The following is a 24,637-nucleotide window of genomic DNA, read 5'->3' as shown; positions in this document are numbered from 1 at the left end:
ATCTTTAACAATTTTTATAGTCATACCAGCGAATATAATCTAGTAATCTTCTTAGTCATTATCCACAAGAATTTCCAGCATTTCAGTTCGTTTAGACCTGTCATCCTTGGACAATGATGAGGATAAATATTCAACATCCTAAGGACCTTGGCCATCTTGATATATGTTGGAATATGGCTGTATATCTATCTTTTCCTTTATTTGTTAATCCAATTTTTGGTGGGAATCTTGAGTATAAAGCACTTGCATGTTTATTTAATAAAACTAAAAGAAATTTAATAAATCAAAAATATTAAAATTATATAAAAAATAAAAAATGAATTAAAGGAAAAAAAATATGTAGAAAATGAATTTGGGTATTGGGCGGGATGAATCTAAACCCATCCCAAAATGATCCCGCCCAAGTTAGTCCCAAAACACATATGGGTAAGGTTGGACCCAAACCCATATGACTCGGTTCCATCTCAAACCCAAGCAAATCCCGCCCATCCCGCCCATTTTGCCACCTCTACATAACCGTAAGTTGACAACAACTTAGAAGCCAATCACAATACCCCCTCATGCACAACTGAGACTGCTTTGAACATTTAGAATTAAAGAATTGAAGATTGCTTTTGCTGTTCGTGTCTTGTTTACAGTCTTATGCGACCAGAATATTCAAATGCTAAAAGCAAAAGAAGCAGGAAAGGCATCGAATGTCTACAATTTTCTAAAAGACAAAGACCAAAAAAAAAAAAAAAAAAAAAAAAAAAAAACCTCTTCAACTTTTTCTTTTGTTTATGTAGGATCTCTTAGGTTACTTGACTATCTCCGTTTGGTTTCTTCTTTTAGAAATTTCTTCTTATAACATGTTCGTTCAGTTTTATAGGTTTTTTAAAATTCTCAAGCTTTACATATTAGAAAGCTTGCAACAACAAAAAAACAAAAACAAAACTTCAAGTCCTAAAAAGATATAAATCTACCTAAAATCGGTATTGAGAATCAAATTACCAAAAAAAAAAGAAAAAAGGGAAGTTCCATAAGACGGGATTAAATAAAACAATACTTTCAACTTCTATTAAACTCTCGTTCTTTATAATAGTTCGAAATGCATGTATATACGACGCATAGAATACGTACAAATGCTAATTGCTACTCATGTATTAGTGCGTCCAAACGGTCAGATATGTGAATGTATTGCTGTAACGCAGTAATTGATGATGAATAGGTGCCTCAGTTACCATGAAAAGATTTTCTTTCCTTTACAAATGTGCTCAAAAGAAGGATTTCATGATGTATGCAATTGATCATGATGCGCTCATACTTCTTTCTTAATACGGATATTCATATCTCAATAGGAGATTTGCTGGTCAGTTGGGATAATTTCAGAAACCTCCCCTAAGGTTTCTGACTATTTCACTGTCCTCCCTTTAGGTTTTGAAAATTACAGTAACCTCCCTTAAAATTTATTATCTTATAACATTTAATTCAACCAATAATTAAAAAGTGATAGTAGAAGAGAGAGATAATATGATTCCATTATTGCCCCTCATCTATAAAACTGTTTAATTAATCTTATGCCAACCAAAATATTAAAGAAAATACTAGAATTTATTGTTTATTATCAGGAATTAAATCACACATAGCATCAAAAAAGTATATCATTCTCTATATTTCATTTAATGTAAGATCTAAATTGTTCTTTTCAGTTGCAAATCCATTATCAAACAAGATCAACAACAAATAATTAAAAAAAATCTGCAACCAAAATATTACAAAGAGTAAATTTTAATACCATAAAAATCTCAATAACTAATCTTAATATGTTGACAAGAATATTTATCATGTTAAAGTTTGATCTTTGTAATATTTTGGTTGCAAACTTTTTTATTATTTGTTACTGATCATGTTTGACAATGGGTATATAAATGAAAAGAATAATTTGGATCTTATATTAAGTGAAAAATATAAAATAATATACTTTTTTTTTATGCCATATGTGATTTGATCTCTAATGATAAACAGCAAATTTTAGAGTTTTTGTTTAATATGTGGATTGGTATTGAATTAATTAATTAATGCCTTAGAAAATGGCACCAACAGAAAAAAAAAATGTTTGGTTTTCCAATCGCTTCAAAGTATTCCAGATAAAACTTGAGAGGAAATATGACACTTGTTTGCTTCAACATCCGAGCCAACCATTGGTTTACTTAGAATGATCTAAAATCAAGTTCAACCTTTTCTTTTTGTTCAACTGTGATAATTATAAGGAAAACATGATATAGCTGAACATCCCTTATTTTCTATGTCCATATTAAAGCTGAAATCAATCCTGCCAAGAAAACGTACTGTTTCTGTGATGCTTCAATTTTGTCTTAGGAGTCGTTTTACCTTTTAATAACTTATTCACCACATTTTTACTACGTTTTCACATTGCCCATCGATTTCGTTTTGTGGATAGTTTGAAGGACATGGTAGTAACTTATGTTTTGCCTAACTTCTGCAGAGGGAAATTTTCTCAAATAAGAGTTATTTCTTTTTGCTTTCTCGTAATTAACCTTTTCGATTCTTAACCTATTGCCTTTTCTTCTGGTTAATTCTTCTTCTTATTATTTCATCCCTCTGCTGACCTAAATTTCAAATCTTAGTTTTCTCAATCTTCAACAGTTAAAATTCTAGAAATATATCCTTTTTAGATGATACCTCTTCCACTATTCCAATAAATTCATTTATACTAAACTTAATTTTTTTTTGTATAACCCACAGGTATCCGCATCCGTTTTATGGTTTGCAATTAATCCTATTCAAGTCGCGCGGGCCCCTTTACAGAGGAAAGCTCTCCCAACGTTATTTTTTTTTATTTCCATAAATTTCGAATTTAAGATCTCATAGTTAAGGAATACAAGTCCCTTCGCTTACACCAACATCCGTTGGTATTTATACTAAGCTTCATGTAGTTTATACCAAGGCACTCTTCTTAACATTAGGAGTGCAATACGAGATCAAAGGATAACCTCATTAAAAAACATACAAAAGCCAAGACTCGATTTACATACCAAACTAGAATGCCAGAAATCACCCAACCACCATCCTTCCCACGCCGCCAATAGTAGGTGCGTTTTGTAAGTTAATTTGTTGTTTTGCACGACATAGGAAAAAAAAAAGCCATAAAAAATGATTTTGCAGCTAAGACCTGTACATGTGTGCTCAAGTGTGTATGTGTGTGATTATCGTGTTAAGAAGATTGAAAAAAGAGCAAAGAAGAAAACACAAAACCAACAAGAAAACGAAAAAAAGCAATGAGATATATTAACAATTAAAGCAAGTTGCTAGTCTACCCCTTATTCCATAGGACTAGGGCCTTTCTAGTTCAATTCTGTCTGGTTGGCGTAATTTTTACAGTACATTTGGTATAAATTCGTAAAATTTAGTGTAATCATGAAATTTATAAACTCATGCGATTAAGTGGTGTAAAATTCATAATTACGCTAAATCTATGTGAATATATACCAAATGACGTAAGAATTGCACCAGTCACAAGACTCAACTGGAGATGCCCTGTTTCCTATTCCATAAGCAGCCAGAATGATATTTTGTTGCAAAAGCTCAACCTAGCTACAAGTCAATGTGCGCACAGAGTGGCTACTTCCGCGGGCTTAAGGGCGCAAATAGACAGAAGGATTCATTTGAAACGTAGTAAAAGTTGAGGGGCCGTTTGGACAAAATATGAATTTATAGAGCGACAAAATGGGACATTCTGCATAGTTTAGTGACAAACTCTAAAATTTCTGATTCATTTATTATTGTAATAGTGACTTGCTATATTAGTACAATATCTAATGGTGACTCCTAGCCATTCTCATCGAAATTAAACTTCACTCCTTCAAATTCCGACATTTACAAATCCATAATTTGTTGTTGTTTTTTTTTTTTTAAATGGACACATGTAGCCTATGCAGACCATTAAATCTCGAAAATTATTAGCTCAATTTCTTTCGTCATGTAGGGTAAGAAGTCTCAGTACAAAACAATTAATCTGACATAATATAGACTGCTAAAGAAGCCCCCAGTATCTTGCCAGGAAGTAGGTTAGGAAGCCTCTTTCAGAAAATGACATCTTCACTGTTCTACTATATGTATGGATGATGATCCCACTTTTTCATACCAAAAGCCAATTCAACTACTCAATACATTCCAAGTCTTTGCCTTTCTACCACGCCATGTTCAACTCCACTTTCCTCCCACCACCAGAGCCAGGCATTAGTATTCATCATGACACTGTTATTCCAAGCACTTATACTTCTGATTATTTACTTGACAAGTACTTCACTGATCATCTGGGAAGCCAAGAACTTTCTCATTATCTTGACATACCGGATCATGGACAGCTCTTAATCAACAATGTTCATGAAGATTCCAATTCTAGCCTCACAGCATGCGTTCATCCAACTCTGTTCACTCAAGAAATGACTAGTACTACTGGAAGTTCAGCCAGCTGTATGGATGGCATGCCAATCAATAGCTACATGGAAGAAGATCAGTTAGTCCACAAAGTTTTATATAGTTTCTTTCAAATCCACAAAATAAGAAAGAAAAGTGATTCATATTGTCGCTTCTCAAATATCTATTGGTAGTATGTGTTTTTGCAGTTTAATTAAGATTTTTTTTCTCCATAGGTCAAGTTGCAAGAGGGTGATGAAGAGGGCTAAGGTGGATCAAGGAAATGTTATTGCTATTCGAACAAAGACTCAGCTTGAGATCTTGGATGATGGATTTAAGTGGAGGAAGTATGGGAAGAAAAAGGTGAAGAGTAATCCTAATCCAAGGTAAATAATGAAGAGTATTTATCAAAGCTTATGAAAATCTGCATGCATGCTCCAATGCACAAGATCGAGGTGACTGATAATTAATAATTATCACACGTATTAAGCTTGTCGATTTGATTATGTTATTTTTCATTCTGTGTTGTATTTTTTTTTTTTTTCAATTTCCGGTAGGGGAAGAGGTGTGGGGGGGGGGGGGATTGAGGGAGGAAGGGTGCAGTTTGAAACCAGAGCTGCATCCCTCTTTAGATTTGGTAAGAAGGTTCTTATGAAGGTTCTTATCAACTTCACACTGCTCTTGACTAGACAGGTGTTGCTTAAGTTGCTTGAGTATCCTGTTATCTTGAAGGCTTTTAGTTCTTGAATTTGATGAACTTCTAAATACTTTCATATGCTCTTCGTTGAGTTCCAGTCAATTAAACATGTGGAGCTCCTCAGTTTCTTTACTTTCTTGGAAACCTACATGTCCAGTTTCACGAGTATATTTGTGGACAATCACAAATGATGAAAAGAGTTGCCTTTCATCGTAATCACAAAATCAGAGTGATTCCTATCAAAGAATTGCACTGATCAACATGCATATATGATATGATTGATTTCTTGAGGAAGAAGATTTTTGGGCTCAATCAGAATTTCAATCACCTTCCTCGCATGCACGCACATAGTAAATGGATAATTCATAAATTTTTTAAGCAGGCATTTCTCTATATCAGACACATACACACAAACTCATGACAAAGTAAGTCCTTTATAGATATAAGATATTTGTGATTAAATAACTCATCAGCAGATGCAAGAGGTTAATTAATTATTAGATCTTATTTACGTGTATCTATTACTTGATCTAAAAATAATTATCTAATAGCGGATTAATGAATGGTTGCACAGGAATTACTACAAGTGCTCCACTGAAGGGTGCAAAGTAAAGAAAAGAGTGGAAAGAGATGCCGAAGATCCAAGCTATTTGGTTACAACTTATGAGGGGAGGCATAACCATGAAGGCCCCTGTTTTATCTATTGTGATGCATTGCCATTGGCCATTTCCTATGGATGGACCTTGCAACCATCACAATCTTCGTGATCAAAAAGGCCAGTCCTGGTTCTGTAATACTACCTTCCAAATTACAGCTGTAAATATAGCAGTTTACATGAATAATAAAGGAAAAGGAATAAACAGTACGACTATTGGATATTGGAATATGAGCCCCACGGATTTTTCATGTAGGGAAAACTCCACAACCTGCCAGCCAGTTGGCCATCATTTGGGGACTGAGGTAAACCTTCTTCGAAATTACTCGTTTACCGAGAAAAGGTCGCGTTGAATAATAAGGCGGAAAGAATCGTAAGCAAGTAAGAGGTCCTGAATACAGACTTTCCACTTGCAAAAAGAGAAAAAAAGAAAGTGTACTCTTTCATTGAGTGTAATTTTTCTTTATCTTTCTTTTTGCAGTTTTATAATAAATCATGTTCTACTTGACTAGTAAACTCTTTCAATTTGTCATTAATTAATCTCGATAGCAAATTATCTTACGTGACTTGGGACTTTATCAAACATTGAAAAGTCATCTTGTTCAAAAAAATATTAAAAATAAAACTCCTAAAGGAATGTTATCGTACGTTCTGTAAATTTTTGTAATGCAAGACTAAGGAATTAGATAAGTCAGAAGAAGTGAGCTTTGGAATTGGAACAGTTTTATAAACTAGTAGAATGGTAGTTAGGCAATACGCATTTGGTAGATGACGCGACTTATTCTAGAAATGATTTTAGACACATATGCTGCACGCTCAAAAATTCGAGAAATGCGTATGTGAGATAAAAAAGTGATTAAAAAATATAAAAATTTTTGGATAAAAAATTGTAATCCAAGCAAGGCCTCAATATTTCCATGTCGAAATTTAATTGGCAGCAGCCACACAGCATGTTGCTTTAATAGAAATTTGTCTAAACTTCATAATTAGTTAGGTAATTGCAACTAGCCAATTGACGAGTTCATTTGTGGAATAATGATTGGCTCATCCTCAAAACTCAGTCCAAGTGCATATTTTGCTACATGAGATTGATGATTCAATGTTTTATTGCCAAGAAATACATTAGTGAGGGTATTCTTTTGGATGGATATTTGAAAAACGAGGAATCTTTTAATCATCCAATACACATCTCCAATTGTGCAGAATGCCACAACTAAACCAAAAACGATCAATTATGCGTGCATCAACCACTATGCGATCGACTAATGTGTAGGTAGTACAAAAAAAGAAAAAAAAAAAGAGAGAGAGAGAGAAAACTTACTCATTTTTATTTATTTTTCTCCATTCCATACTATTTCATAAAAGCGCATTCCTAGTTTATCGTTAAAAAAGAAAAATAATCACGATTTCCACTTAGTTTATCTTTTTTCTTTTCCCAAATATGAGAAATTTGAAAGATCCAGTAGTATTCAATTGGTTTCTACCTCGTCAAACTTAAGCCATTTTTTTTCAGAATAAAATCGCTAACAAAGCAAAATGTTTTGAAATGATCCTTTTCTTTCATATCTATACGATATAGGTAGAGTGAGGAAAGGGTTGGTATAAATATTTTATTGTCGCTTTATATATCCTCATTTTTGCCCTTATAAAAAAAAACTAATTTTACTTTAATTATCCAAATATATATTGTCAAGATAACTTCCCATAAGCATTCTTAATTTACTATTTAAACATATATTGTCAGGACGATTGTCCTGTCGTGATAATTAAGTGCTTTTCTGTAGATATCCATGACCATGAGCAATAGTTTTCTATTTGTGCTTTTTTCGTATTACTTTTTCTATTGTTCTGTCTATGTCCTTATTTTTATGAGATGTTATTAGTAATTAAATCTAAATATTTGATTCGTTATTAAAGTATAAAAATTGGATGAGTATAGTTTCATGGAGGAATTTATTATTGGAGCTAACGAAAATTAATATCCAAGTCTAAAGGAGTTCTATATATATTCAAAGGAAAGAGAAACACCAATCTCACAACCATGCATATAATCAACCCCCCACAAAATAATCATATTTTCCCAAACTTGTCAACCAAAACAGTGAATTTGTATTACTAGTCATCTGATCAAATTTGTATTACTACAGATTAAACTTCCGTCTGCAATTTTGTAGCCCTTAAATAGCTATCGTCTCTGTTATTGTGCTAATTATGCATCCTGTGTTATATGTAGCGCATATTTAGTTGATTAATGACAGAAATTCAAAAAAAAAAATCTTTGATTAACATTCTAAAGTTCTTGACTTTTAGACATAATTTTTTTTTTCTTTTTTCTTGGAGGGGAGGGTGGTGGGTGGGATTAGGCTCTTCTCCATTGCATTGGAGAGATTTTCTGTCTATGATGCCATAATAAAATTAATTTAAAAATTATTTTCAAAGATCGACTCCATTCATAATATATTTCATTACTTGTATTGGTTATACATAAAATTTCATATGAAATTGACCAAATTTTGCCATTTGAATGACCATTGCAAATTTTGTCACAATTTTGAATTGTTTTTCTCCGTTACAAATATTTTGTGCAAATTAAGTGTCAAAATATTCTCAAAAAAATATCATTTTTCAATAAATTGATCTAGAGATCAAAAGAAAAGTAAGGACACAATTGCTTAATTTTATAACATTATATAAAGTTAGATATGAATAAATGGAGAAATCAATGGAGAGAATTCAAATGGAAAGGATCCTAATCCATGGTGGATGGGGGTATATAGGGTCTACAATTAAGGAAGTGAATATGGGTGATTCTACGTGAACTTGTTTCACCGAAACCAGATGGATTGACGAGTAATTATTTCATTAACTTTGTGACGCAAAAAAGAATTGATAGGTTGCATTTTTGTTATTAATTTTATGATTGTTTTTCCCTTGAATTTTATTAAATATTGCGTTAATCGAAAGATTCTACTTATTTTTTGTAATTGATGTTAGTTATAGGAATTCGAAACAAAAAGAGAATTAAGGTGGTGTTTGGTTCCCACATCGGAATTGGATTCGGATTTGGAATCGGATATCCTGGGTTTGGAATGAGATTATTCATTCCAATACATTTATTTGGTTCAAGTACCTGGAATGTGTATCATTACTATAGTTGATGTTTGGTTCGTTGACTTTTTTGGCATGGAATATAATAAATATATTATAAACCAGATCATAAATAATAGTTATTGGCTCTATGTAAATGAAATATAAGAAATTTTAACTAATTAATAATATTAGTACAAATGTATTAGTAAATTTAGTCTAACTAATTAATAATTTCTATAGTAAACATGTATAATTATTAGTATAATTGATAATATTAATTATATTACATAAATTAATATACATTATATAATACATATAACTAATAATATTATTATTATAAGTTTGTAACTAATTAAATTAAATATTATATATAATTAAATATAAATATACAAATGTTATAATATAAATATATAATTATAATTCTATAATATATACAAATATTAATTATAAAAATATTTTATATAAATATAATATATATTACATATTAAATATAGTTATTATTATATATTATTATATTTAAAATAATACTTATAATTATAATTATATAACTTATTAATATTAAATACATGTATATATTATAATTATATGCACATATAATATACATTTATAAATATACATATATATTATAAATATATTATTATATACTATTAATAAAATTATAATATATATTATATAGGTATAATTATATTTAACTAAATATTTATAATATATAATTATATAATATAATAATATCATTATTATAAGTTTGTAACTAATTAAATTAAATATTATATATAATTAATTATAATTATACAAATGTTATAATATAAATATATAATTATAATTATACAATATATAAATATTCATTGTACTAATATTTTATATAAATATAATGCATATTAATATTAGATATAGTTATTATTATATATTATTATATTTAAAATAATAAATATAATTATAATTATATAATTTATTAATATTATATACATGTATATATTATAATTATATGCACATATAATATACATTTATAAATATACATATATATTATAAATATATTATTATATAATATTAATAAATTTATAATATATATTATATAAATATAATTATATTTCACTAAATAATTATAATATACATTTATATAATATACTAATATTATAATAAAATATTATAATTATAATATATTATATATGTATATATTATAATATAAATATAAATATAAAGATATAATATATATAAATATTAATTATACTAAATATTATGTAATTATAAGATTTTGGAATCACACTTGGGTTTTGGACAAAACCCACCCTTTTACTAGGGAATGGAGAGATGCCAAATTTTTAGAAATCATTCCAAAATTTCAATTTCTATACCAGTGAATCAAACACAAATTATGAAGTTTATTCCATTACTTTATTCCGATACCCTTTTACCCAACGCCCCTAAAAGCATGATTTCTCACTAGATGTGCTGTTCAGCATAAACACGTCAAGCTCAATATTTGACACGTAGGAACATGTCCAACTCTGAATCAAAGCCGTGATTGGATTTGACAGAATGGATGGTCTTTCGTTTGTACTAGGACACTAGTCCATTCTTTCTATTTTAACTTCTTAAAGGAATCAAGGCCGCTTTGGAATTGGATTTCACCAAGCAGAAGTAGTCTAGTAGTATTAGGAAACGGAACAGCAGGAGGATGTTTGCTTTCTTTATCTTTTCTTTCTCCAAGCAAAACAAGTGTAGTAGGTATCTTTTCTTTTCGGAAAGAAGGAAGAGTCAACGTTCTTTCTTCTTTTCTTTCTTGCGATGCTTTATCTCATATTTGGAGGATAGTCATGTTAATTAGTTCGACTAATTTGCGTGGGATTCTTCAACGAAGATGAATTAATTTTCTCATTCTAGTTAAGAAACAACAGAGAATTTGGTTCAACTTAAATTGTGAGATCAAACTGTTTATATTTATTTCTTTTATTTACTAGCATTCGTATGTTTTCTGATTTACTTTCTTATGGTTATTGTTTTATTTAAATATCAAGGGCGCCCATATTTAGTTCAATCTAATAAAATCAATTGGAGCAGTTAAATTCGTAATTGTTTAATTACTTTAAAATAGTGGTAACTTGTATGATTGGGTTTGTGTAAGGGGACGTATAAGCTAATTTAAAATAACCCTCGTAGCGTGTATTTGGATTAGAACAAGGTTTCTCTAATTCTTAAGCCAATTAAAAAATTAAACTTTAATGTCGTATCTAGGATTATTTCTTGATTAAGGTTGTGGTTAACGGTCGTACCTTAATCACTAATACAGTAAGAAAAAATTGACTGTCATCGCTTGTTTAATAATTATAACTTGTTTATCAATGAGTAAATAAAATTATCATTGCATCGATGATCAAATGAGTGAATTATCTCCAAAGTTATTTCTTGGCTAGAGTTTATCTATTATTACTTCAATTTTAATAAAGTGTCACTTAGTCTTTTCTATTTGAGTTATTTATTTATTCTCATCTTTATAAAAATTTCCCTTACTCTGTGGTTTAGAAGAAACGAATTTTCCCCTATCCTTATGGATTCGACCCTACTTACTGCTATATACAAAATTTGTATTTTATTTTAGTAGGTATTTATTATTACACACACTCGATACCTGTCAAGATTCATATTACTGTAACAAATAATCACAGTACCAATAAACCTTAAAACTATATCATGATTTGGTGCCATAATAGGCCTACAAGCTCGGTAATTAGATACATGATCAACTCTTGCTATTCCTGCCCCTTCCCTTCCAAGGACGACAAAATTACTTGCATAAAACTTTACTGGTTATGGGCGGCTCAAATACTGATTCCACCGATTATGAAAACGAGACTCAGCCTCAAATCTTTGTATATATAGTTACTGAATTGTGAAGCTTCTCAAATTTCTCCCTGCATATGAACAAGCAAGTCTAGTAACCCAAAAAAAAAAAAAAAAAGAGCATCTGGGCAAAGAGGAAAACACAAAATACATATAGTTTTCCTCTTCCAATGGCTACAATCATAACTTCAATGTGAAAGGATCAAACCTGGACGAAGAAGATTTTAGGGTCTTCATGATTCATCAGTTGGACCATCAACCACCATGAGTGTTTACACTTCAAAAAGGGTTGTAAAATCATACACCTTTTGAGCAAAGGCCTTTTGTTGTTTCATTCTGATCAGTTGCCCTTTCGTCCTTTAAGATGGATGGAATGGTGAACATCACAATCTTCTCCTACTGCTACATGTAAAGTATTTGCATGGAAAACCAGCAACCCTCATATGAGTGGTTTAAATATTTAATCATTCTGCCAAGAAGAACCATTTCTTGGTTAATATAATATTAGCAATTGGAGCATGAATTGCATACAATTTTTTCATGTTAATAAACCTGTGCGCAGCAGCCACTGAGCCATCATTTGGGAACAAAGGTGATACACATTAATTTAATAAGTCGGACTCTGTCTAATGCTTCTTTCATGACTCGTTTGCTTTATAATAATAAAGGAAGTTGCAATTCCACCTACGCATCCTCCTTCCCATCTGTAATGAGAAAGAATGTTCAGATTGAGAATTGTGTTCCAGATACTTGAGAAAAAGTTGAGATGGAAAATGAGCGACTCGAGCCAATATGGGTATTTTAATTTGCATAAAAAAACTTGTATAAAAATAAGTATAGTATAATAAAATCAGGTTTGGTTCTTATCGTTCATGTATACAACATGAGTTGGTTCAATTTCGACACGTACAGTTGCGATTTCATTTTTGTTATACAATCACATGACATTATTTGCCCCTCCGGGTTCGGTCCCGTGGTTGTAGTCCCAGTTGGGGGAGAGCCACGTCCAGGGATCGAATCCCGGTTCTACCGTGGCTGGTGACGCTTGGGGCAGGCCTCTCCCAGCCTGCAGTGGAATTAGTTGGGTCGTACGGTAACCAGTCCACGGACCCAAATACTCACTGTCGATAAAAAATAAAAAATAAAAAATCACATGACATTATTCTATTCGTGAAAATTTTAATATACTTGAATAAAATATTTCATATCATATTCAGTATTATAAGATAATGTGATTGTACATTAGATTAAATACTAGGGCAAATATAACAATCACAAGGAATCATTATCAAAAAAAAAAAAAAAACAATCTCAAGGAATTGAATAAACCCAACTATATATGCCAGCCTGAGGTCCACATCCTCGCTTATAGGCTCGTGATGATCAATTGCCAATTGTTTGTTAGTTTCAAAATTAGTCAATTCCAGGTTTTCTAGAGACTTCATTACTTACAGTGGATAATTATGCATGCCAAACTAATAGTGACATGCACCAAAACTGGATGTCGTTTTGTTTGCTTCATCTAATTTCTATTCGTATTGTCCACATCAAGAATTTTTTTTATCTGACACTTCTAGTTAGGTTGCTAGTTTACCAATCCGAATTGCTTTTGAGACTTTTCCTACTCCTACTCATTTCAGCAGTCCTTTGCCAAAATAACCTTTGCTTTCCTAGAAAATATTCCGACAATGATTCAACTCCAAATTTTACTACTAATCTAATCTTCTGATCTTATCTCTAACAAGTAGAAACCTCCTCCATGTTTTTTCAATCAAATTCTACAAACTCGATCAGATTCTTGTCACCACCATTGGCAACACAGGAGATTCCAGACTCACGAGTGTTCATCCAAAATAAATGCATAAGCTCCTTTCCTCAACCTTACTTGCTATTCCTCCCACATAACCACATGCACAACGAACTTCCGTCCAATGCAGCTAGCACAACAAAATCAAAACTAAAACTCCAAAAAAAGAGTTAATAGAATGAATAAGCGAAGGAGAGTTCCATGTAAATATATTAATAATTCCAATAGGAATGAAAGCATCAGAAAGAGAAAATCACCATAATTGGAGCGGAGATGAATAATCAAAATTTGAGATTTTTCTCTCATGTTTGGTGATAATTCCAATTTCCCTGAATGAGTTTTTGTTTTTTTTTAGTGAGAAGGAGACAAATTTTAGATTTTGTATCATCTGTTTTATGTTAAGTAACCAAGACTTTTTGGGTGAAGAGAGTTACAGAAGAGTGGCAAATAGAAACAAAATAGAGTCTTATAGTCCGAAAAGGGGAAGATGGATTCTCTTGCACTGTGTTAATGGCTAATAAAGGGGTTCACCCCTTTTTCTCATTTTCGTTTGAGCCTGACCGGATGGATAGCAGAAAAGGCTATTATGGAAATAATTAATAAAGTATGAGGGAATCATTTTAGGAATATTTTTTGTGAGGGAACGGAGACACAAAGGACAAAGACCTAAGAGTAAATTAGCTATTTGGGCCGAACTTACGTTTCGGATAATGGTGCGTACAGTCCAACTCTTCTAATACAATTGTTTAATTAGCATTCTGAGCCATGTAATCCAATGATTTATACATTGAGACAGAGTTGTCTGATTGGATCAAATCAGTGTCATTCCCAGTAGGTCCAAAAAAATGCATTCCCAAAAAAACCCAGTTTCGTGAGCAATATTGGGGACCAATGTTAAAGTTAAGAACGATAGGAGACAATGACGTTTTCAGGGCCTTATTAGCTAACGTTCAGGACTCTCAGAGGAAAGTTCTATGTGCAGGCCGCCCTGTTCTCGATTGTTATAAATTTTGCAAAATCTGATTATAGAAATTGATTGCGTAAAAAAATTAGAATCAACAAAAACTAATCTTTAGGTGATTATAAATTTAACTTTTTTATCATTAAAAATTCTATAATTAATTAAGAACATCACAAAAACTAATTATCCACCGTCAGAATCTATAATCAGTTAAAGTGATCAATCAAGAGCAAGCCCGTAGGGAACTTGTAGGAAGCAATTTCATTGTGATCGATACTATTGCTCCTAAACTCTAAGGAACCCACCTCACTCGTGTCATCCTGTGTATTAAAAAGGGCAAATACAATACCAACGAGATGGTTCAGGTTTAAGATCCTTTTGAAAGTGATTATTATGTTTCAATCATGAGAATATCAAAAATTTTTTTTTTTTTTCAAGTGAGAGGTTTCGAACCTAAGATCCCGGTGGCTTCGCGATTTTCTTGCCATTATTAACGCTTGATTGATTGCCTTGGCCATGCTTATGTACCGGTTAAGTGTGGCATAAAAGAATTATCGATCAACTTCATACCTTTAAAATAGCACAAGTAGTTAAACTTTTCTGGTGCTTATTAATCTCGGGAAAAAAAAAATAAATTATCAATCTGCAAGTACCCAAACTAGTTATTTATATTATATGTATATGAGTGCAACAGGGGAAGGTTCTCTGTATTTTCTGAGGAAATCTAAAGCAACAGCACCATGTGATGGTTAGTACTAGCTGGAACATGGAAATGTTTAAGAACTGAAAATTTTCACGCCAATAAAATTTGCCAAAACTCATGGAAGCTTCAATTCATCTGCCACGTTTTTCCAGAAAATCCCTAGTTCTCTTCCTCATGCGGGTGAACACAATAACCGCGCAAGCAAGGATCCATGGGGGAATACGACCACCTGAGAGGTTCAACTTCCTTGCCCAATCTGGCGGGGCCTCCTTGATAGCAAATACTATCAAAACGGTTATAAATGCAACCCCGGACACTATTTTCGTAACTGGTTTGACCAAAGAGTCCTGAAATAAGAAGATGTTATAAAAGCATCATGTCAGTTAATTATTGAGTAAATTTTATACACACTGACAGTGTATATACTATTACAGTTGGATGTACAACACACATGCAAAATTTATATTTCAAATTCAAATTCGGATTATGTGTCATGCATCCAATGGTGAAAGTGTATACATCGTTAGTATATGGAAGATTAATCCTTAATTATTACATCTGTTTCATGCTAGATGCTTGCAGCATCTTATCAGATGTTCAAGATGAATAGCACTCAAAAAACAATTGCAAACGCATGGATTCCAACAAAAAAACACAAAATTCATATGGGAAGTTTTTCAAAAAGCAAAGCACCAAATATTAATATTCAGTATGATTTGGGGGGGAAGGTAGAAACAGAGCAAAGCTCTCTTCTTAAGTTAAGAAAAGCTTTGCTCCTTGGTGATTATATGGTCAAAATGAACACGTTAGCTACATATGCTATTAATGCTATTTTAGCAGATACCACATTTTGGTATGACAAGAAACGTATCCTGCAAGAGAAAAGAAATCATGAGATTACATCTTAAAGGCTGTATAATTATCCAACCGCACATCAAACTAAAAGCTTTATTACGAGATACCATTGCTACAACTTATGTCCTTCCCAAAATGTCTAAGGATCAAGAAATTGCAAGTCGGTCCTATTGTGTCCTCCTCGTATTTTCCTGCTTCTCTCCCACCAGAAAAGAGGTGCTTGTCCACTTACCATCTCAATTCACCACAGGACCAACCCCCCCCCCCCCCCTTCCTCCTCTTCCACAGAGAAAGAGGTTGTTGCCCACTCCCCTCAATCATGCCCCCTTCTCCAATCTAATGTGGATTTGTCTTTCATGGTTAGAATAAATAACAATCAAAATTTGAACAACCGGAAGTTCAAAAGCTGAACATGAAAATTTAACTCCAAGTTGAACAAGACTAAACAATATTTAGCACTACTCTAGGCATCTTTTTTATTTTTACTTCTCTTCATTTGTTGCTATATTTCGAGTAATGTTTCATTTTACTCCTTGTCCTAGCACAAAGGAGGCTTGTATGACCACCCCTAGCTCCATTTAGAATGAAACAAGTTGATGTAGAACCATTTTTCCAACTTAGCCATAGACACACGCCACCATCTTCAAAGTTAAGTGAAACTTTTTTACATCATTTCAACTCCCTGGCCACGTAACATGTCAATTCTGCATTTGAGAAGTTCCCAAACCATTTGAAAGAAAATTTAAATTTAAGAAACCAGATGATACGCATAAACCAGAAACTTAAGTTGCAGAAACTTTTTGTTCACAAGTGACCTATCCATAAGAGTCTCATAAAAGAGCACACACGAATAATGATTTTCAAAGCTATATCAACTTTTTAGGCATGAATAGGTGAGGTAAGACCATAAGGTTAAAAAGGACTACAATTATGCACCCGCCCCCCCCCCCCCCCAAAAAAAAAAAAAGGGCGGGGGTGTTGAATCTTCTACTTGATTTCTGCTCTTTGAAGGGGAACCGCCCCCCTGTTCTCTCTTTATTTTTTTTATTTTCCAGTCTCTTGATCCACTGATTTTCATAAAAAAAAAATTAATTTTAATATTCTGTGAAACAATATGAAATTAGAATAAATAAAAATTGTATTATGCAATTCTGAGGATACTAACCAAACATATCGATCCAAGATTTTGAAATGTTCATGTATCTACATGTTAATAGAAGGAAGGCCAAAATAATCTTTAGGCAGCCAACAATTCTCCAATTAACCTTCAGTAAATGTGGCATAGCTGCAAAACAGAGGCTTCTTAGTGGAGAGTCAAGTATTACCCAGTAGCTAAAGGGCCTTTCTTCCTCATTGTTCCCCATTCTCCCTCCCAAGTTTATGCTTCCCCTTCAAAAAATTCTTCTCTTTTTTTTTTGCCCTTTAAAACCCAAAAAACAGGTTTCATTGTGGGACCAAGCTCTAACCCATTGAGCTATTTAGACTATTTGAAATTTTGTTTCTAAAGAATCATCAATCAAATTATTCATTAAGATAGCAATTGCATAATTATCTGCCAACCTTCCCCAAATTACATTCGCTATACTCCACTGCAACCTGTCAACACATATTAAGGAGCTAAACACTATCTATTCTAGCATGGTTTTTTTAACACTAAAATTTCGAATTTGATGCTTGATAAGATAGACACCACATCCAGAACAGTAACAAATTCAGTTTAATTTCAAATCCCAATTCATGCCTATACGAAATTTTACTGCCCATCAAGGCATCAATCACAAAATGAAAATAGTAATAATACTAATAACAACAAAAATTTTAAAAATCCCAAAAAGCAATGCACGAGAATTTAGAGTAATACTGGAATTGTAGTTTAAATTACCTTGGGTTGTCCATCGAGGTAAACAACGGAGCCATCTTTGTAAGAAAGCAAAGATCTGCCATTTCTGGGATTAAATCGGATCGGGGCTCCGCGACCTGACCCAGGAGTGAAAGCATAGACGGATTTGAACCCATATTTGTCCAGAATATCGCGGACCTCCAACTGGTCTTGGTCCCACCCACTGAGGCTGGACTTGAAGACGTCGATGGGGCCTTTACCAAGCTTATAGAGGTGGACCTCGACCTCGGGCACCTTCGTTCTAACCGACCGGATCCTATGGGGAGACTTCGGGTCCGATAATAACGGTGATGACTCGTCGGCGTTTGCTGGTGCGGCTTCCTCTTCGATTTCTCCCATCCGAAATTATTTTTCTGCCGGCAAGCCGATGTCGGAGAGGAGGAGTTTTCTGTTTGTCACTACTTTATAAAGCCTTTCGAATTGGTTCGTGCGGGGGCCCACTTAAGCTGAGAGGTGGTAAAACTTACACTGCTACTATTTTTTCTTTTTCTTTTTTTTTTTGGGTGAACAATTACTCGTATTTTACGTCTCTATTTGGGAAAATGCAAATTTTGGTCCCTAAATTTTGGACCACGGGTACATTTCATCCTTGAAATTTCTGGAGCAACACATTTAGTATTTGAATTATCAATTTTTGATCAATTTCATTCTTAAACGGATAATTAATCAATTTGAATGAAAATTTGCCCATTAATTAAAAAGGTTTACACAACTTAAAATCAGCAAAATTGAATGGATATGTTCACTTTCCCAACTCAAATGCCTTTATTCGTAACTCCAAAATTTCTTTAAATTGATTAATTTTCCATTTGATGATAAAATTGATCAAAATTTGATAGTTCAAAAACTAAATATGTTATGCTAAAAAGTGCAATGATAAAATTTGTTCATGACCCAAAGTTTTAAGAGTAAAAACTGGCATTTTCCCATCTCTATTTCATTCTTGGGGGAATTTGACTTGACTCAAAATGTATATTTAGCAAAGAAATTGATAGACGGTTGTAGTGGATTAAGTATAAATTATTTGGAACTAAGCAAACGTGGAACGAGTTTCAATTAGAATTTGTGAAGTGGAACAAAAAGCAATTTATAGCATAAATCAAATCAATAGTAAATGGAAGTAATTAATTAGGATTCAATACTTAAAACTCCAAAATCAAGATTGACACAGTTTGCTTGCAGTTATGGGAAAAAAATGATCTTAAAAAAAAGGGTAAAAAATAAAAAAGTCCCCTGTGATAAGCCTAATACACAGAAAAGCCTCATATGGTTTCAAAATATACAATACGACACCTCATACTTTGAACTAAATTATAAAGATGACGGAATCCGTTAAATTTAACAGAAATGATTTATTGGAACCTAAAAAAATTTTTTATGCCTAATTTTTATCAAATATACCTATTCTACCCCTTAACCCTCAATTCTCTCTACTTAGAAAATAAAACAAATGATTTTTTTGAGCTGTCTTTTGCTTAATTATATCAGTGTATTTTGGTTATTTTGTCCATTTCCGTTAAATTTAACGGATTCCGTCACCTTTACAATTTAATTCAAAGCATGAGGGGTCGTGTTATATATTTTGAAATCATGGGGGCCTTTTCTGTGTATTAGGTTAACCACAGGGGCTTTTTTATTTTTTACCCTAAAAAAAATTTAAACTAGATTGGTTAAAAAGGGTGGAACTGGCTTTTATGGTGACCAAATGACAGAGGAATAATTAATGGCACATTTTGGGAAATGATTGTGATAATAGTAGTAAGGTGAGTTTGCATAAACGGTCGATACGTACGTTTTTGTACGGTGATAGTAGTGATTAAAACCATAAAATCAATTCTATTTTCTAATTACTAGATACTAAGTGAAGAGATATATAACTTGAAAGCATTTCCCTAAGCAGATCTTCCCATTTTGGCTTAGAAACTTTTACCATCAGACGGTGAACTTGGCAAGAACAGCTACAAAAATCTGACAAGGTAAGAAAGAGGCAAGAGCTCCGTGTAAATGAATGGATCTTGTCGAAGTCAAATCCCATATGTTTGCAGCAATGATCCTTCTGCTGATATGTTTGGTTCCACCCCATTATGGTGCAATGGCCATCTCGAATAGAGCTGGATAGTGTTGAGCAGCCAGAAACTACACATGGTTCCCTGACAAAATCCAATGCCTGCGAGGTTGGAGGACTTGTTCCTGGAGGACCAAATCCAGAGAAGTCACCTGGGGGTCGTCGTCGGATCAGGTCGCTGTTGAAATCGAATGTTTTCAGGCCTAAATCCTGAAGAATCGCCAGGTACTCCTCCTAGAGGCACGTCTCTGTCGGATAAGTCCAAGGTTGATCATGAAGTTCTTTCTGCGCCAAATCCTGAACAGTCGCCAGGTACTCCTCCAAGAAACAGGTCTCTGTTGAAAGCGGCTGCTCCTCCTCGAGAGTCAACAGATACTCTTAATCTTGATGCTAAAGAGACTTGTGCCTAGTTCCGGAGGTAATGCAGGTGGAAATGTTAAAAGCCTTATTGAAGACTTAGGAGTATGAAGATACGTAGGCAACGTAAACATGTTAATTACTCATTTATCATGGAAATCGATTAAATATTTACCATACCATTTCTTTCAACAACGAACGAGAGCAATGGTACTTAATGAATCAGCTGTATGGAGTTTCTATACACGTACGTTGTATAATCTGTATCAAGAACCTATGACTTCTGCAATTACATTATTCTTCTGCAACATTATTGATTATGCAGAAGTCATGCACCAGAGAATGCAGCAGAGATTCGGAGAATATGAACTCTTGTTCCTTTTAATCCCTCCCATCTCTTTAAACCATTTCAGAGTGTTGCTGCATACCACAAAGTATATTAAGTTAACCCCCAAAAAAAAGGGGGGGTCGAAGTGTTCCCCTCGAGAATCGCCTTGATTGTCCCAAAATTTTTGAGCACTTTCTGGGATTATTTTCAAATCTTCTGCTCATGACTATCCATGTAACAAATAGATGGTATCAAATTATCTCATCAGTCACCAGTTAATTGCAAGGTAATTAACTCTGTTAAATTAATAGCATCATACGTACCAAGCAAACAAATTAGTATTGATACCTAATAGCATTACATGATTAGTGCACTGGAGCTTAATAATAAAACAATAATTCATATTTTCAATTCGTCCAACTTATACTACATTACATTAGCAAATCAGAAATAATTAATGGCAATTTCAGCCGAGAATGTTAGATTGTGCAGTAATATTAGTTCTTGGAGAGTAATTTTTATTTTATTAATTACCTTCCTTTTTAATATATTTGCAATAATAATTCTTTTAATTAATTTGCTAAAATTTATCGATCATCATTGATTCTTAATCTACTACTATACATATCTTTTATAGAGCATTTATTGGTTTGGCCAAGGGGTTAAGAAAGGCCTCATGTGTTAGTTTTTTTTTATAAGGAAATTTCTATGGGCTGTTCACGTTATTATGAATAAGAAAGAATCTTCTTAATAAATGCATTAATTTTTTTTTGATATTTCGCAACTATTTACCTAACATTTTCCCTGAAAGTAAATATTACAATTCTTCCAATGACATTTATTCTTCTGTCGCCAAAATAATGTAATTCACCAATCGCCATCGTGCCAAAAGTCACAAAAAGTGTGTTAAATTTATTTATCAAATAAAAGAAAAGGAGAACCTAGTAAATCACACACATACAATTTGTTTAATTAAGAGAACTTAAAAAATATGCTATATGATTCACTTGTATACTCGATTGCTTTAATTTATCGTTTCTCTTTTTGCATTTTCTTTTATCTTGCAAGTCTTAAAACTTTATTAATGTATGTGTTCTTCTGTAAAAAAAAAAAAATTTATATTTTTCCTTCCCATTTTTTAGTTTCTGGGGGGATAAAAAAGTTCTATGTTCATAATGGCATTGTTTTGGGTTTCTTTTTAGGATTTGAAACAGACTACCTATTTATAGTTCAAAATAGGTAGTCTGTTTATTCATTTTATTCATTTACACATTTATTTCTTTACGTGAATCTTTCCAAAATTATAGTTCTTAAATGCTCAAATTCATTAATTATAATAACTTTATTCACATTAATTAATGCACATTGGCACCCGTTAGCCTAATCATTTTTATAAAAGTATAATTAATTTTAAAAAGTGGATGCACTAATTGTGATTTTATATATTCACGTAGAAAAATCTAACATTTAACCCTAAGAGATAATTTTTAACAATTTCAGCCATGAAAGTTGAAGTTTACATGGAAGTGTATCTTTCAAGTAGCTAGAAGACTGACTCAAGATGGACATAATCGATAACATTGATTGGCTATTAAGTTTTTTAAACAACACATAAATACGGGTATTAATCACAATTCAATTATATTGATTTGTTCAAATTCACTCGCTAATAAGTAGGGTTGAGCTTGTAAATTCTAAATGGGTTTAAACAGGTAACTCAATCAAACTCATATCATTGATAGATAGTGAATTTATCCGCATTACCTATTTATATCCATTTAAAAATCAAACTCAATGATTACTACATTTAGTTGAAAATTTCTAAATTAGGTACAGTGACTATATCCATCAAATATTGAACATTAATGTTGTTTCCATGTTAAGATAGTGGAAAGGAAACTTTGGGATGAATTCATGCACGAGACGAGAACAACTATAAAAATCAGACGATACAAGAGAGAGCTATGAGTAAAAATGATGGAGCCTGCAGCTTGCCAGGGCCATATGTTTAGGGCAGTAATTCTTCTGCTTTTGAGTTTGAATCCATGCCATAATGTTGCCATGGCATATGATCTTTCAAAATTCATTGGCTATGAAATCCTGAGACGTGTTCTGAAGGGACCGAATCCAGAAACTTCACCAGGTACCCCTGCAATCAACTCCCTCCCAAAAGCAAATGTTTTCGAGGTCAAGAGACCTGTTCCTTCGGGGCCAAATCCCCAGGGGCCGCCAGATTCTCCCCCTAGCTTTGATGTTAAGAGGCTTGTTCCCTCAGGGCCGAGGGCGCAAGAATCACCAGATTCTCCCCCGCCCTATGATGTTAAGAGGCTTGTTCCTTCAGGGCCAAGTGGTCAGCAATCACCTGAACCTCCCAGCCCATTCGAGGTTAAGAGACTAGTACCTTCAGGGCCAAATGTGCAAGAATCACCGGATTCTCCCCCGAGCTATGATGTTTAGAGGCTTGTTCCTTCAGGGTCAAGTGGCCAAGAATCACTTGAACCTCCCAGTCGATTCGAGGTTAAGAGACTAGTACCTTCAGGGCCAAATGTGCAAGAATCACCGGATTCTCCCCCGAGCTATGATGCTAAGAGGCTTGTTCCTTCAGGGTCAAGGGGCCAAGAATCAACTGAACCTCCCAGTCGATTCGAGGTTAAGAAACTAATACCTTCAAGGCCAAATGTGCAAGAATCACCGGATTCTCCCCCGAGCTATGATGCTAAGAGGCTTGTTCCTTCAGGGTCAAGGGGCCAAGAATATTCGAGGTTAAGAGACTAGTACCTTCAGGGCTAAATGTGCAAGAATCACCGATTCTCCCCCGAGCTATGATGCTAAGAGGCTTGTTCCTTCAGGGTCAAGGGGCCAAGAATCAACTGAACCTCCCAGTCGATTCGAGGTTAAGAAACTAGTACCTTCAGGGCCAAATGTGCAAGAATCACCGGATTCTCCCCCGAGCTATGATGCTAAGAGGCTTGTTCCTTCAGGGTCAAGGGGCCAAGAATCAACTGAACCTCCCAGTCGATTCGAGGTTAAGAGACTAGTACCTTCAGGGCCAAATGTGCAAGAATCACCGGATTCTCCCCCGAGCTATGATGTTTAGAGGCTTGTTCCTTCAGGGTCAAGTGGCCAAGAATCACCTGAACCTCCCAGTCGATTCGAGGTTAAGAGACTAGTACCTTCAGGGCCAAATGTGCAAGAATCACCGGATTCTCCCCCGAGCTATGATGCTAAGAGGCTTGTTCCTTCAGGGTCAAGGAGCCAAGAATCAACTGAACCTCCCAGTCGATTCGAGGTTAAGAGACTAGTACCTTCAGGGCCAAATGTGCAAGAATCATCGGATTCTCCCCCGAGCTATGATGCTAAGAGGCTTGTTCCTTCAGGGTCAAGGAGCCAAGAATCAACTGAACCTCCCAGTCGATTCGAGGTTAAGAGACTAGTACCTTCAGGGCCAAATGTGCAAGAATCACCGGATTCTCCCCCGAGCTATGATGCTAAGAGGCTTGTTCCTTCAGGGTCAAGGGGCCAAGAATCACCTGAACCTCCCAGTCGATTCGAGGTTAAGAGACTAGTACTTTCAGGGCCAAATGTGCAAGAATCACCGGATTCTCCTCCTGCATTTAAGGTTAAGAGGCTTGTTCCTTCAGGGCCAAGCGCTCAAGAATCACCTGATGCTCCGCCAAAACCCGAAGCTTTTGTTTTTTCTCAATCTAACAGTTTTGAGCAATCTCCTCCAGGATTATAGATAGGAACAGGGTGAATTAGATATATAACATGATTCAACAATTGTTTTAAGGAGATGCATTAGGCTTTGAATTGTGTAACTGCTTCATTTGTCAACAGTGAATCTACTATACGGGAAGATTAGGACCTTGCAATTAGCTTCTGCAAATTTTTATGAAGGATCTATAACTTTCATCCACATGTCAAAATAGTTGACGAGTCGCCTGCCTTGACTAGGGAGCAAA

At 33.7% G+C, this 24,637-nt stretch overlaps 2 protein-coding genes across 2 annotated transcripts; one reads left to right on the top strand and one right to left on the bottom strand.

The window, feature by feature from the left end:
• Window positions 1-4,159: 4,159 nt before the first annotated feature.
• LOC140015408 (probable WRKY transcription factor 51) lies at window positions 4,160-6,287 on the top strand. Its single transcript, XM_072067962.1, has 3 exons — window positions 4,160-4,519; window positions 4,656-4,805; window positions 5,691-6,287. The coding sequence occupies exons 1-3, from the start codon at window positions 4,200-4,202 to the stop codon at window positions 5,881-5,883; spliced, it is 663 nt and encodes a 220-aa protein (XP_071924063.1). The 5' UTR covers window positions 4,160-4,199; the 3' UTR covers window positions 5,884-6,287.
• An 8,830-nt stretch (window positions 6,288-15,117) lies between these two features.
• LOC113712734 (uncharacterized) lies at window positions 15,118-18,354 on the bottom strand. The gene is made up of 2 exons (XM_027236275.2): window positions 17,908-18,354; window positions 15,118-15,517 (listed from the first exon to the last, which is right to left on the bottom strand). The coding sequence occupies exons 1-2, from the start codon at window positions 18,262-18,264 to the stop codon at window positions 15,302-15,304; spliced, it is 573 nt and encodes a 190-aa protein (XP_027092076.1). The 5' UTR covers window positions 18,265-18,354; the 3' UTR covers window positions 15,118-15,301.
• Window positions 18,355-24,637: the final 6,283 nt, after the last annotated feature.

Source organism: Coffea arabica, chromosome 10e (assembly GCF_036785885.1).
Source record: "Coffea arabica cultivar ET-39 chromosome 10e, Coffea Arabica ET-39 HiFi, whole genome shotgun sequence".
NCBI classification, from domain to species: Eukaryota; Viridiplantae; Streptophyta; class Magnoliopsida; order Gentianales; family Rubiaceae; genus Coffea; species Coffea arabica.
Note: the sequence above shows the minus strand (reverse complement) of the source record. Positions and strands in the feature narration are given on the sequence as shown.

Excerpts from the sequence above, each read along its gene's own strand:
- LOC140015408 (XM_072067962.1), top strand. The coding sequence starts at position 4,200 with ATGTTCAACTCCACTTTCCTCCCACCACCAGAGCCAGGCATTAGTATT. Across the intron at positions 4,520-4,655 it reads AGCTACATGGAAGAAGATCA|GTCAAGTTGCAAGAGGGTGA; the intron begins GTTAGTCCACAA and ends TTTTCTCCATAG. Across the intron at positions 4,806-5,690 it reads AAGAGTAATCCTAATCCAAG|GAATTACTACAAGTGCTCCA; the intron begins GTAAATAATGAA and ends ATGGTTGCACAG.
- LOC113712734 (XM_027236275.2), bottom strand. The coding sequence starts at position 18,264 with ATGGGAGAAATCGAAGAGGAAGCCGCACCAGCAAACGCCGACGAGTCA. Across the intron at positions 15,518-17,907 it reads ACCTCGATGGACAACCCAAG|GACTCTTTGGTCAAACCAGT; the intron begins GTAATTTAAACT and ends TTCTTATTTCAG.